Here is a 13,957-nt window from a genome sequence, read left to right as displayed (position 1 = left end):
CGACTACCATTCCTGAGGTAATCCTTCTCTGCAGTATTTGGATTAATCCACGTTTTGATCTCTGTTTGCAGCCGTTTATTCCTGTGGGACAGTTTTGTTGGAGCGGCGTATTGTGGGAACCGCGACGTCTTCGCCTCCCACTCCCTCCAGATAAGTGACTGACAGGAGCTGCTTAAGTGTATGATTGGAGGTGGAGGTGCTCCCTCCCATCAGTGTTGGACTGTGTATTACTGAGTGTGCGGACTCACACTCACACATCCTGTTTTTGCTCTCTGCCAGCAGTACCAGGGTCGACAGCCGGGAACAGAGGCCACCTGGGGACTCGGGACTTGGCGGCTCCGGTGTTCTTCAGGCCGTTGGTGGTGGAAGCCGTGTGGAGTACGGCTTCTCTCTCATCGGGGGGGTCTCCTATCTTCGAGCCTGCCACACGTCACCTGGTGCTAATTGACTGTGCATATTTTCTGTATCTTTTCGTTGTGTAGTGTCACAACATTAAATTGTTACCTTTTGGTTTATTCATTGTCCGTTCATTTGCGCCCCCTGTTGTGGGTCCGTGCTACGACACCTTCCCAACAATTTGTACCACTTTTAAAGGAAGGAGGAAGTTCAACATTTGCAACCTGGGTAGTTTGATTGATGTTTTGGGTGTCATCTTTTCACTAGGGACAAAAATGAATTTAGTGCATTATTGATTTAGAATGCAAACACCATCACAGGCTAACCAGTTAATGATGGCACAGAGCAAGCTAAAACCACTTACATTAAACCTGTTCTTATCGCAGCTGACAAGGCAAAATGTCATTGGGAGTGTTCGGTAGCATGGAAAGGATCCTTATGGAAGGAAACATGCACACATTAACCTCACAAAATGTAAAAAAACAGTGAAGGGCTGTGATTTACAGAACAGGCCCCTATTCAGCAGTCTAATTGTAATCACTCAGTGGATAGCAGTGGTTAATGACTAGGCATAAGTGGCTAAGTGTACAATCAGCTATTTTAAAAATTTTCTTGTTTCATAAGTCGAGGCACCAGTAATGAAAAATGTTACTTTTCTATAATACTAATCATCGAAAATCACAGACTGCAGCCATCACCCTTACAGAACACGTTCACCTTTCGAGGAGACAGTTATGCTCGGCCCTAATTAGGATTAGATATAAGGCAGGTGGGGCTCAAGAGACTGATTTCTAGCCTCCCCTCACTGCCATTACGGGTCGGACAAGTCACATATTGTGAGAAATTACATAGCGTCTTCCCTGGTTAACAATGATTGAAATTGCCCATAACAAGAATCGGGGCATCAAGGGTCAAAGCCTGCAGCCACCACACAGTCCTGGCTATAGTCTAGGTAGCTACCTCAGCATTAGCCCGTGGGTGAATGTAAACAACTGTTACAAATTACTGTGGTAATTCCCGAGGTAAATAAAAGAGTTGAAGAGACACCGCGAGGAGCTCAATATCAGGTGTACACAGTGTCTCCCTAACAATCACCGTGTTACACCAGTTTTTACTGACATAAAGACAAACTCCTCCCCCTAGCAATTTGCCTGTAGCAGAGGGATCTCTATCCAAGGGAAAGGCTCCCCGAAGCCATCTAATGCCAAATCGGACTGAAGGTCTTGTTCTTTGAGCCATGTCTCCGTTAAAGCAAGAATATAAGCACTTATCAGTTTGTCGATTTTATTTCAGAGTCACCGGACATTGGCTAAAATGATCGCAGGCAGGAGTATCTGATGGAGGTCTTGTCTCTTTAGCCTTTGGCACATGCCACCTCATCTCCGCCTCTTTCTTAACCAAGATGACCTATGACTTCCAGCATAATTTTCCACTGGACGCTCAGGATGGATGATCTCAGTAGGGAAGGTCGCCATGGGATCCATGGTGCGAACAGCATTATTCTGTAAAAACGGGAGGAATTCACTTCTGTTCAATTCCGTTGTCATATTGTGCGCTTCCTAATGCGCCACACATTTTCAATAGGCGACAGGTCTGGACTGCAGGCAGGTCAGTCTAGTACCTGCACTCTTTTACTATAAAGCCACGTTGTTGTAACGCGTACAGAATGTGGCTTGACATTGTCTTGCTGAAATAAGCAGGGACGGCTTGGATGGCAGCATGTGTTGTTCCAAAACCTGGATGTACTTTTCAGCATTGATGGTGCCATCACAGATGTGTAAGCTGCCCATGCCATGGGCACTAACACCCCCCATACCATCACAGATGCTGGCTTTTGATCGTTGCGCTGGTAACAAAGTGGATGGTTTTTTTCCTCTTTTCTCTAGAGGACACAATGTCCATGATTTCCAAAAACAATTTGAAATGTGGACTCATCAGACCACACTTTTCCACTTTGCGTCTGTCCATTTCAAATGAGCTCGGGCCCAGAGAAGGCGGCGGTGTTTCTGTATGTTGTTGATGTATGGTTTTCACTTTGCATGGTAGAGTTTTAACTTGCACTTGTAGATGTGGCGACTAACTGTGTTAACTGACAATGGTTTTCTGAAGTGTTCTTGAGCCCACATGGTAAGATCCTTTACACAATGATGTCAGTTTGCAGTGCCGCCTAAGGGCTCGAAGGTCACGGGCATTCAGTGTTGGTTTTCGGCCTTGCCACTTATGTGTAGAAAGTTCTCCAGATTCTCTGAAACTTCTGATTATATTATGGACTGTAGATGATGGAAACCCTAAATTCCTTGCAATTGACTGTTGAGAAACATTGTTCTTAAACTGTTGGACTATTTTTTTCACGCAGTTGTTCACAAAGTGGTGATCCTTGCCCCATCTTTGCTTGTGAACGGCTGAGCCTTTTGGGGATGCTCCTTTTATACCCAATCATGACACTCACCTGTTTCCAATTAGGTGTTCTTTGAACATTCATCAACTTTCCCAGTCTTTTGTTCCCCTGTCCCAACTTTTTTTGAAATGTGTTGCAGGCATCCATTTCAAAATGAGCAAAAATTTACACAAAAACAAAGTTTATCAGTTTGAACATTAAATATCTTGTCTTTGTGGTGTATTCAATCGAATATAGGTTGAAGAGGATTTTCAAATCATTGTGTTCTGTTTTTATTTACATTTTACACAACATCCCAGCTTCACTGGAATTGGGGTTGTAAATTTACAACACAGATGTGTTCACCTTCATGCTGTTACTACTCATATTTTTCTCACCTATACCTCTGTCTTGTTGACCCAGCTGTGGCTATGACATGGAAAAGACACTATTTCTCTTCACTTGACTTGATGAAAAAAAGGAGGGACTCAAAAGGCAAAATGTGAATCATGCAACTACATTTAAGTAATATTTCAACTATGTTTAAAAACATTTTTTGGCGTCAGGCCCTCGACAGTGTTTAGTGAAGTTGCGATTTCGAACATTGAGTGAATTATGTCCACTTTCACCTGTATTTCCTTGTGCACTGAAGTGGAGCTTACAGTTTGTGTGCTTCCTATTTATTGCCATACCTTAGGGATAGATGTCTTCTCTCCTTTCTCTGGCCCCTCCTCTGAGTCAGAGAAGGTGGAGGCGTCGTTGGGGTTAAGCATGGGAGTGGGGCGTGGCCGGTGCAGTGGCTGAAAGGTGAGTTGGGTGGACAGCAGGTTGCTGACAGCCCGCAGTGAGGTGCAGGTGTTTGGAGGCAGAGAGGGATCAGCCAGCAGGTCTGTGATGAGTCCATGGGCTTCTCCCATCACTGCAATGTCCACCATGACAGCGGTCCCTGATGACTGAGAAGGGATAGGGAGACAAAGCAGGGAAAAAAAAACTAAACATCACTCCTGCTGTGAATAATAATAATAATAATAATAATAATAATAATATAAGAATAATAATAATGTGAAGTGATGAAAGTTCATGGTTGCCTCTGATAGTACCGAGGTAGGGCTTCTTTTTGGCAGTTTTCACTTACAGGTGCATCTCAGAAAATTTGAATATCATGAAAAAGTTCAATATTTTTCATCAGAGAGCAAACATTTTATACAATACACACACATACTCATATTCAACAATTTATCTAAGATTGAATTCTGGGGGGTTGGAGCCTACACCAGCAGTCATAGGGCGTGAGGCGGGGTACACCTTGGACAGGACACCAGTCTGTGACAGGGCCACATATAGACAAACAAACACATTCACACCCGCATCTACCAACAATTTAAAGTTTCTAATTTACCTAACCTGCATGTCTTTGGATGTGGGAGGAAGCCGGACCACCCGGAGAGAACCCACACAGACACGGGGAGAACATGCAAACTCCACACAGAAAGACCACAGGTGGGAATTAAACCCATGACCTTCTTGCTGTGAGGCAACAGTGCTAACCACTATGTCACGATGCTGCCAGTTTCAATACAAAGAAATTGTTTCAGTCACTTTTTAATTTTAATTTTGCTAATTATGGCTCATGGCCCCCAAAAATATGCATTTTCCAAAATATTTAAATATTTCAGCAGATCTTTTAAAAAATAAAAAGGATTTATAATACAGAAATGTGTCACTTTTGAAAAGTATGTTCATTTATGCACCCAGTACTTGTTTGGGACTACTTTTGAATGAACTCCTGCATCAGTGCCGTGTGGCGTGGAGGTGATCAGTCTTAGGTACTGCTGAAGTGTTGTGGAAGTCCAGATTGCTTTGATAGCAGCCTTCAGGTTGTTTGGATTGTTGGACCTGGTGTCTAATCTTCCTCTTGACAATTCACCATAGAGAATTTATGGCGATTGTCTGTGGGACCAATTAAGCACAGTAATACCATTCCGGAATACAATACTAGAAACCAACTAGGAATGATCACTGTGACAACCAAACTTTGCCATATTTGGCCAAAATCGATTTCTTCTGGTATGAAAATGCAAGTGCTGCAAGTTCGACCACTGTTGTCAAGTCACAGACACTACTAGAGGTAGTATTTGTTCAATATAATGCTTGTCCCTTTGTACTCCATCCCTGCAGTCACTGGAAGGTCACATCAGACCATCAAGTCTGCCTAAGTCCATCTCAAATGAGGCTGCTGTGACTAAGCAGAGTAATGTAAATAGTAAATGGACTGCATTTATATAACGCTTTTCCATCAATCAAAACACTTTACAAATAATATCTTACATTCATTCAAGGTGCCCACTACACACCGGGAGTAACTAGGGGATTAAGGACCTTGCCCAAGGGCCCTTAGTGTTTTTCCAGTCAGGCTGGGATTTGAACAGAGGATCCTCTGGTCTCAGGCCCAACGCTTAACCACTAGACCATCACCTCCCCTAATGTGGTATTAAAAAGTATGTAAAAGACCATCATAGTTTAGACTTCCAGCTGACTGGCATAACATTGTAAAAGCTGTGCATGTGGACAATGATGGCAGGAGAGGTGGGCAATACTGGGAATTTTGGTATTGATCCGATACCAAGTAAATACAGGCCCAGCATCACCGATATCGATACTGATACCGATACTTTTTTCATATTTAAACTTCATAGATCCAAAGGATCCAAAAGACCTAGGATAGAATTTCGCCAAACATTGTACGTGACAACAAAATACTTTATTATCACAATCAACATTTTTGTTTAAGAAAAATATCACTTAACACAACTTGAAACAAAATCTCCTGAGGTAGAGGGCTGACAACCCACAATACGACAAAATTAACACACCACAACAAACACTGTAAACTGTTTCAAACTTACTCTGTTTTTCAAGTCGAACAATACAATAAAATAATACAAAAAATAAGGAATTTCTTCCCTTCAGTGCACTTCTCTACATTGTTTCTTAAATAAAGAGTGTAAAAAAATAGAACTTAAAGCAAATTAAAATATTCTTCTGAGATTAGAGAGCTGACAAATCACAATACAGAAAAACTAACACACGACAACAAATATTGTAAACAGTTTCAAACTTGTTCTTTTTTCCAAGTCGAACAATACAAGAAAATAATGCAAAGAATTTGGAATTTCCTCCCTTCAGTGCACTTTGGGCTTTAAACAAAATAAAAACATTAAGTGAAAATTAAATAAAGAAAGTATAAATAAAGAAAGAAAGAGTGCTGCTCTTACAGACAGAGAGTAGACTTTGATGAATCTGTGTGTGCAGCAGTCAGTGCATGCGGGAGAGAAAAAAGCTTGAGTATTGATCTTTTTACACGAGGATCATTCAATATCAATACCAGCGTTGGTATCAATATTATTGATATTAGGATTGATCCACCCACCTCTAGATGGCAGTGTATAATTAAGTAGAATCCCACTCTGAGGATCACACACAAAATACAACATATGAGAAATGCTGTATGTTTTGTGTCACTAAAAAGACACATGGATCCATGAGGATTTCACCAATTTAAAGTATATGTAATATGTGCTGTATTTTCTAGAGTATAGGTCATTTTTTTATTTTCTATACTACTTTAGGAGGGCCTGCGATTTATACTCCGGTGCGACTTATATACTGAAAAATCACACATTCATTGTTAATAATAATAACTATATCGATTATTTCAGTACGACCTTCCCTGGAATCAAAGTACTAAACAAAATAAATAATCATGAATAAATGCCGATAATAAATAAGTACAATTCAACAACGCACAAAATCCCAAATTAAAGAGCTAATAATACAGAAAAAAAGCGCACCTTGTAGTCCAGTGTGATTTATACTCCAGTGGGACTGTTTATATAGCCCTGGAAAATATGGTACTTTTTTCCTACTATTTGAATTGAGCTGGAGCAAATGACATTACGATTTCAGTCTGAATGTCCTTAAACATTTTGCTTGGTTAATTAGGGGAGGTGATGGTCTTGTGGTTAAGCATTGTGCTTGACACCAGAGACTATAGCAGGGGTGGGCAGCGAAGCCCGAGACACTGCAGGTTTTCCTTGTAACCAATCACCTCAGCAGGTGGGTTGCTGATGAGCTTCTCCCCTGAATGTAAACACTTGATTGTCAATGAAACCACCTGCTGAGACACCTGATCACGAATGAAATTACCTACTGAGGTGACTGGTAGTAAGGAAAACCTGCAGTGTCTTGGTCCTTCATGGCACATGATTGCCGACCCCTGAACTAGAGGATCCTTGGTTCAAACCCCAGCTTGACTGGAAAATCACTAAGGGCCTGGAAAATTGCTAAGGGCCCTTGGGCAAGGTCCTTAATTGCCGAGTTCCTCCTGATGCGTAGTGAGCACCTTGCATGACAGCACCCTGACATCGGTGTGTGAGTGTGCAGTGAATGCAAGGCATCATTGTAAAGCACTTTGAGGTACTGATTCAGATGGAGAAGCGCTATATAAATGCAGTCAGTTTACCATTTAATTAGGACTTTTACAAAAAAAAAATCTATATTTGAGCTGATTTTTTTCAAGTTCAAGTTTATTATTATAGCCATTTCAACAATATAATAAAATACAGTTGATAGGAATGTGCTTTGGTATGTTTACATATCTCACACCACAATGACAACACAACATGCTCATATACTTACAGGTCCTCCCACAGCTCATATATATATTTCACTCATATAACTAAGAGCAACAATGTCTGTCACTGTCAGTGGCTGATCTGAAACTGCTTACAAAATCAGTGTTGGAGGCCAAGTGCAGTGCAGCACAATTAGCATCCACAGCTTTTGTCCCATGCAAATACACAATGCATTATACAAGGACAATGGCAGTGCAAACAAACTTAAGCCAAAGAAAGCAAAATGGGATGCGGAATGGGACAGATGATACCCCGAAACAATACCTAAAAACAACAATACAAACACAATAAGTAAGACAATAGATTTGGGATTACTATTCTCTGGTTTCTATTCCCTCACTGCGTCAACCTGAAATCTAACTAATTTTTACACAGTGTATTATGAGAACGGTTAGTTAGTTCATGTAAATGCACATGTGCATATGTGTGTACTGTACATTCCCAAAGCAAAAGCACTGCTTTTCAGAGATGTGTCAAACACTGCAGGTAGAAAGAGTGCAACATGATGCTTTTTAAAGCACTCATTAGCAAAGTTTCAGCGACCTGACCTTTGACTTTCTCACTCCTGACCCCTCAGACAGCCAACAGTAGTTGTCTGTTTCAGAGTGTCTGGCCAGGCACCAAACCTGTCTGAGGCAGCCTTGTTTTTGCAAGCTCAAGTGGAAAGTTCACGACCCTCTCCTAATTGCTTTACCCAGAGCAGTTGAACAACCACAGTTTAACACCAGTCAGACTCTGTTGCCAGCAAATGTATCTAATAAGCAAATGAGTTACCCTATTTTACCCAAAGAATGTTATCAGATTTTTCTCCCGGAATGCCCCGTTTACTTTGACATCAGCTGCCAGGCACTCACAATTATGCTGTTTACACTGGCAGAGTGGGAAGATGTGAACAACGCACATGTAAAAACCTCTCATTTATTTCCACTTGTGGAAACGGCAAAGGTTTCACATTTTATTTTCATAGCTGTATCAGAGAAGTCACTGTATTGAAGCGATTTTCCTGATGGCCTGCAGAAATACAAAAGGCGTGTGTTCATGCTGTGCCAAGGCGTTTTGTCACACGTGTTCAAGTGCCATATTCATCACATGAACAGCACTCTGAACTTTCTATACGTATTGTTTTCTAAGAATTATACTTTTGTCACATCTGAATTGCATGTGCTTGTAGGGAGACATTGTTGCATCCCTGAGCACCACAGGAGGCTACAACCTCATGTGGTTTCAGACTGAGTGAAAGTTTTTATAGTGACTAGAATACCTGCAACCTGCACCTGATTGGACAAATCCAAAATTCTTTGCAGTAAGCCCAAATAAACACCAGGGGATTAAGCCCTGGTCAAATGGAATAATGAACAATGAATAATGAGCCATGTAGCATGAGATTTTTTTTGTGCGAGTAGAGTTATTCAAGAAATATTGGAGAATAGTGGCTCTTAGAGGCTCCTAGAGGCTAGTAGTGCAGCGTAGCTAAAATTTCCATAAAAATTGTTCATTTTGTGATAAAAGCATGGAATTTGGCACACATATTCTAAATTAACTCATGTTGATTTTCAGGAGCTGACCTCTAATGAGCTACAGGGGTCAATAAAGAATTACACAGGGGTCAAAATTTAAAATGCTCCAATCATGTTGAGAACTATACCACATTTTTTTGTCTGATCATAACGATTCCAAAAAGGTATAGTTTGGACTATCTATGACTGAATGTTCTGGAGTTATGGGGTAAAAACACCAAAAATGGTGACAAATGTCAGTTTCAGTTTGTACAGGGGACAAAAGTTAAAGCTGCTCTAATTTTGGTAAAAAAAAAAATTAATAGTTAAAGGAATAGTTTGCACCATCTGTCATGTTCAGTTACCATGTTACAGGGTAACATATGCCATACATCATAGAAACTATCAGATTTGTCAGATAGAGAAGGCTGGAGACAAATGCGGGACTCGACACAGAAACGCTGGTTCAAAGAGGCGTTTACTGAAATGAACATGAGGTCCAGTACACAGAGAGGCAGTCCAAGAGAAGCAGAACAGATCAAAATCATCAGGCAAAGGAGTGGTCAGTATAAACAGGCAGGTGGTCAAAACACAATGGGGCAGTAGGACATAAAGAACACAATGAACAGAGCTAGAAGCGAAGGCACAGGGCACAACGATCAAGTGAAAAACCAATGCACCCAGTGTGGTTTAAATACACCTAGTGATGAGCTGCAGATTGGAAACACATGTGGAAAGATCCAGAACAGGGTGTGGCCCAAACAGGAGTGTAACCCCCCACCACCACCACCAAGCTCCAAGAGAGACAGACAAGAGAAATGGGGACAGGAAAAACCCAAGCAGGAATCACCCAGCCAGAGAAGTAACACACAACACAATCCAAAATCTAAACTAAACAAACGATAAAAACAAAACCCAAACAGCACAAAATCAGAACAAAATGAAACGAAGACTTAAACATGGCAGATAATCGGACAAAACACAGTACATGACAGAATCCAATGGATGTTGACCTTGTTTGACTTTTACTTTGGAGACCAAGCATTCAACACAGTCAAAACTATTCCATTTATTGATCCTTTTATTTCAACCAATAATTTGCATCACCTTTTACCAAAATTAGAGCAACTTTAACTTTTGCCCTTGTACAAACTGAAACTGATTTTTGTCTGCAAATCTGGATCCAGATCACCTCCAAAATTCAGTGGAGTCTTCCATGTCCTAATATCTATCTGTGGTGCAAATTTGGTGAGAATTTGTGAAGTAGTGTTGAAGTAATCCTTCAAAGACTATATAAAGGGAACTCTTGATTCAGAATCTGGATCCGGATCACCTCCAAAATTTAATGGGTTCTTCAATGACCTAATATGTATCTATGGTGAGAATTTCATCAAAATCCGTGCAGTAGCTTTGTTGTAATCCTGCTAACAGACAGACAGACAAATAAATAAATAAATGCAGATGATTTATTTCATCCTTGGCAGACATAAATATATACACACATCACTCTCAAATCATTGTGTAAATGTCTGTAAACAATGACCAAGAAAATGTCCTTATTTTAAAAAACAAAGTTTATGATTTAAACACCATTTTCAAGGAGCAGCGTGACCCGGCCACCCTCTTGTGGTGCAACACTGCTGTTACTTTCTGCACGTGTACATATTACCTCCTTGGCAGAGGTAATAAGCAGATGCACAGAAATCACCGGGTCCAAGCTTGTCTCGTTTAAACAAAATGAGACATCCCCTGGTCCAGCCGATGGGCCGTTTCTGGACAGACGACTATTCTGCTTCTGTGATATCTGCTCTCCTCCCTCTTCTCGTCTTCCCCCATTACTCAGCTGTCATGTATGTTGTGAGCAGAACATATAAACACATGTCTCTCAGCCCATTTAACATCTGATTTAGAAGTTTGTTAAAGCAAGGGGTTAAAGGAGAGTATGGCTGCTGCAAAACATCTGGGAGATTCCACTCAGCCAAACACATGCACATACATCTGCAGCCTCTACAACCTTTTCTCAAAAAGTGCACACAGGCCAAGTGAAAACTTAATATACAAACATACACTGGGACATAAACACATAAAGGGCACTGCCCTGAAATAACAGACACATGTACAAAAAGGGACTGGACACATACCAAATTTGTCCAAGAGCAGGAGGTGCATTGCTCGTTTATGCCAAAACTGGATGCGAGTGAACATGAAGAGGAACACAATGATGAATGTGTTGTCTTTGATTAAGCCCCTTTCATGCCCTAAAATGTGACATGAAAAATAAAGTGTGGCTCCAGGTGCTGTCACATTAGAGATGATTATTTGGGTCACAGTTGATATCCAGCTTCCAGTGAATCTATACAACACTCAATAGCCTGGAAATTTGGCAAAAACCTGGCTGTTGCACTCTATAAGAGCCATTATGTTGCTGCAGTAATATGTAATATGAACAATAATTCAGAATTAGTCCGTTCGCACAGGCGTGCACGACACACCGGCGACGGTTTTGTGCACGGTGCGAGCAGGTGGAACACGTTGCACCACATCGCGCCTCTGCTGTGGAGAAAAAAAATAACAACCACACACCATAAAAAAACAAAACGCCGCGTTTTATTGAATCCCTCTTATCGAGCAGACAATACAAATATGAACCGTCTGTTCCTCTGTAGATGACCCATGGTCATTGACGTACAGTCATGAAATGCCATGAATGAAGCAGTGCACTCTCATTACGTCTTATTATGTCCAGCCGGCTATATAGATAATTAATACAATCACCGGACACTGATAGATGAGATATTAGTATATTAGTGAAAATCACTGAGTTGATATAAAAAAATAAATAAAAGGAGACCCAATACAGAACCCTGTCATTAAATAACCCTGGTTAAATAAAAAAATTAAATGCCACTCATGGGATTCAAAACTGCAATTTACAAAAGCTCTGATTAACAGATACAAACTTTACCACTGCTCTACAATCACTGTCTTATTACAGGAATGTGAAATGCTTAAAATCAACAAGGAGATAAACATATGTTTTCAAAAAAGAGAAATTAGACTATGTATGGACATGCATGTTGGGCCAGTCCACAGCCTGTTGAGGTGCGCTGTGTGCAGCCGCTGCAGCTTGGCACAAAGGCAAAACATGTTTTATGTATTTCCACATGAGGACAGCAGGCAGAGACACGAAAGTTGTAAGTTCATGTCCGTCAAAACACGGTACATGTTCCCCAGCTGGGACATCCAGGAACAGAGATCTCAACAATAGCTGCTGTTGGCAGACATGCCCCCTTGTCCATTCACCACCCAGACCAATGTGTCACTCTGTTTCTGTGTTATGTGATCATTTTCTTTTAGTTATTTGTTATGTAATTGTGTATGTAGGTATTTTCATAATTATTTATATACCTGTCCTGGCGGTGGTGTGTTTTGTAATGTGACACGTCATGTGCACTGACCCGTCATTTCCAGTTGTCAGTGTGTTGCGATCAGGTGACACGCAGCTCCCCGTGCTATGTGCACTCTGACGTGGCTGTCCAGCCCCTATGTGATCATGTCTGTATATACAATTAGCATTTTATGCAAGTGTGCTCCCCCCACATGCCACATATGTAGGGGGGAACAGGGCGTGCAAAACACACATACGCCACGTGTTTCGGGGGGGCACAACACACACGCACATGTGATAAACATGCATGCCACATGTGTGTTGCTTTCTGCAACGCCACACTCGTGGGGGCACTTAGACAAATTTCACATCCAGCTTGAAAGTGATTGTCTGCTCACTGTTTTCATGCTAACAGCGTGAATGGCCACACATTTTCTAAGTGTCAAGTGTGGTGTTGGATGTTCGTGTGTGTAACATGGAATTGGGCAGTCACCTGCTGCGAGAGGGATCGAATGGGCTCTCATAGGGCACTCTGTCTGTCAGCCGCTGGTGTGCGCAAATAATTGTAGCGACAAGTGTATGAAGTGTTGGATGCAGCTCCAGTTTTTCACGAATTGTATGCAATTCCTCCTTCATGCGTTAGTCGGCTTCAATCGTGTTATGTGTGAAGGGGCCCCTAGAACAGTCGTATCGAAATAAATTTTGCACAAAACATTTTGTCATCATCTCTTGTAATTTAGTCAATTTATAATCCAGTGTGATTCAAAGAAATCAACTCAAACTATATTTCTAGAGCACTTTTAAAACAACAGCAGTCAACCAAAGTGCTGTACAGAGGTGGGCACCAGGTTACACTCAATAATAAGTAAATAGATAAATTAAAAAGAAGAGAAGAAGAAGAATGATAAAATTACAGCAGTCGGTAAAAACAATAAAACATAGTGTATGCATTTGCTCATTTATGAAACGCCAGGGAGAAGAAGTGAGTTTTTAGGGGGATTTAAAAGTCTCTAGGGCCTGGGGTGATCTAATATAAAGAGGAAGACTGTTCCAAAGCCTCGGGGCAGCCACCAGAAAGGCCCTATTACTGCTAGACTTTAGTGTAGTTTTTAACACCTCCAACAATAGTTGGTCAGAAGACCTTAAGGCTCTGGTTGGGGTGTAATGAAGCAGGAACACAGAGAGGCACACAGGCCATTGAGGGCTTTAAAAACAATTAAGAGAAGTTTAGAATCAATGCGATATCAGACCGGGAGCCAGTGGAGGGAGGCAAAAACCTACATTATGTCATTGTGCTTTTTATTGCCTGAAAGAAGATGAGCAGCAACATTCTGAATGAACTGAAGACAGCTGAGAGAGGACTGGCCAAGCCAATGTACAGGGAGTTACAAAAGTCTTACCTACTTGTAACAAAGGCATGGATAACCTTTTCAAAGTCAATCTCAGAAAAATAGGACTTGGTCTTGGCTGAAAGACAGAGTTGGAAAAAGCTTGTTTTAACAACAGCATTGATCTTCTTATCAAATTTAAAATGGCTGTCAAAAAACACTCCACGGTTCCTTACACAGGACTGAATGTTGGAACTCAAGGGGCCCAGGATATCAGG

General features: G+C 41.2%; 1 protein-coding gene across 2 annotated transcripts in view; it reads right to left on the bottom strand.

The window, feature by feature from the left end:
* pde3a (phosphodiesterase 3A, cGMP-inhibited) overlaps positions 1–13,957 on the bottom strand; it is a 394,862-nt gene that overhangs the window by 72,313 nt on the left and 308,592 nt on the right. For both annotated transcript variants that reach the window (XM_034176288.1, XM_034176289.1), the window contains exon 3: positions 3,466–3,726. In XM_034176288.1, coding sequence (XP_034032179.1) covers positions 3,466–3,726 — 261 coding nt within the window. The remainder of the gene's footprint in view (positions 1–3,465; positions 3,727–13,957) is intronic.

The sequence above is a fragment of the Thalassophryne amazonica genome, chromosome 8 (assembly GCF_902500255.1).
Source record: "Thalassophryne amazonica chromosome 8, fThaAma1.1, whole genome shotgun sequence".
Taxonomy (NCBI): domain Eukaryota; kingdom Metazoa; phylum Chordata; class Actinopteri; order Batrachoidiformes; family Batrachoididae; genus Thalassophryne; species Thalassophryne amazonica.
Note: the sequence above shows the minus strand (reverse complement) of the source record. Positions and strands in the feature narration are given on the sequence as shown.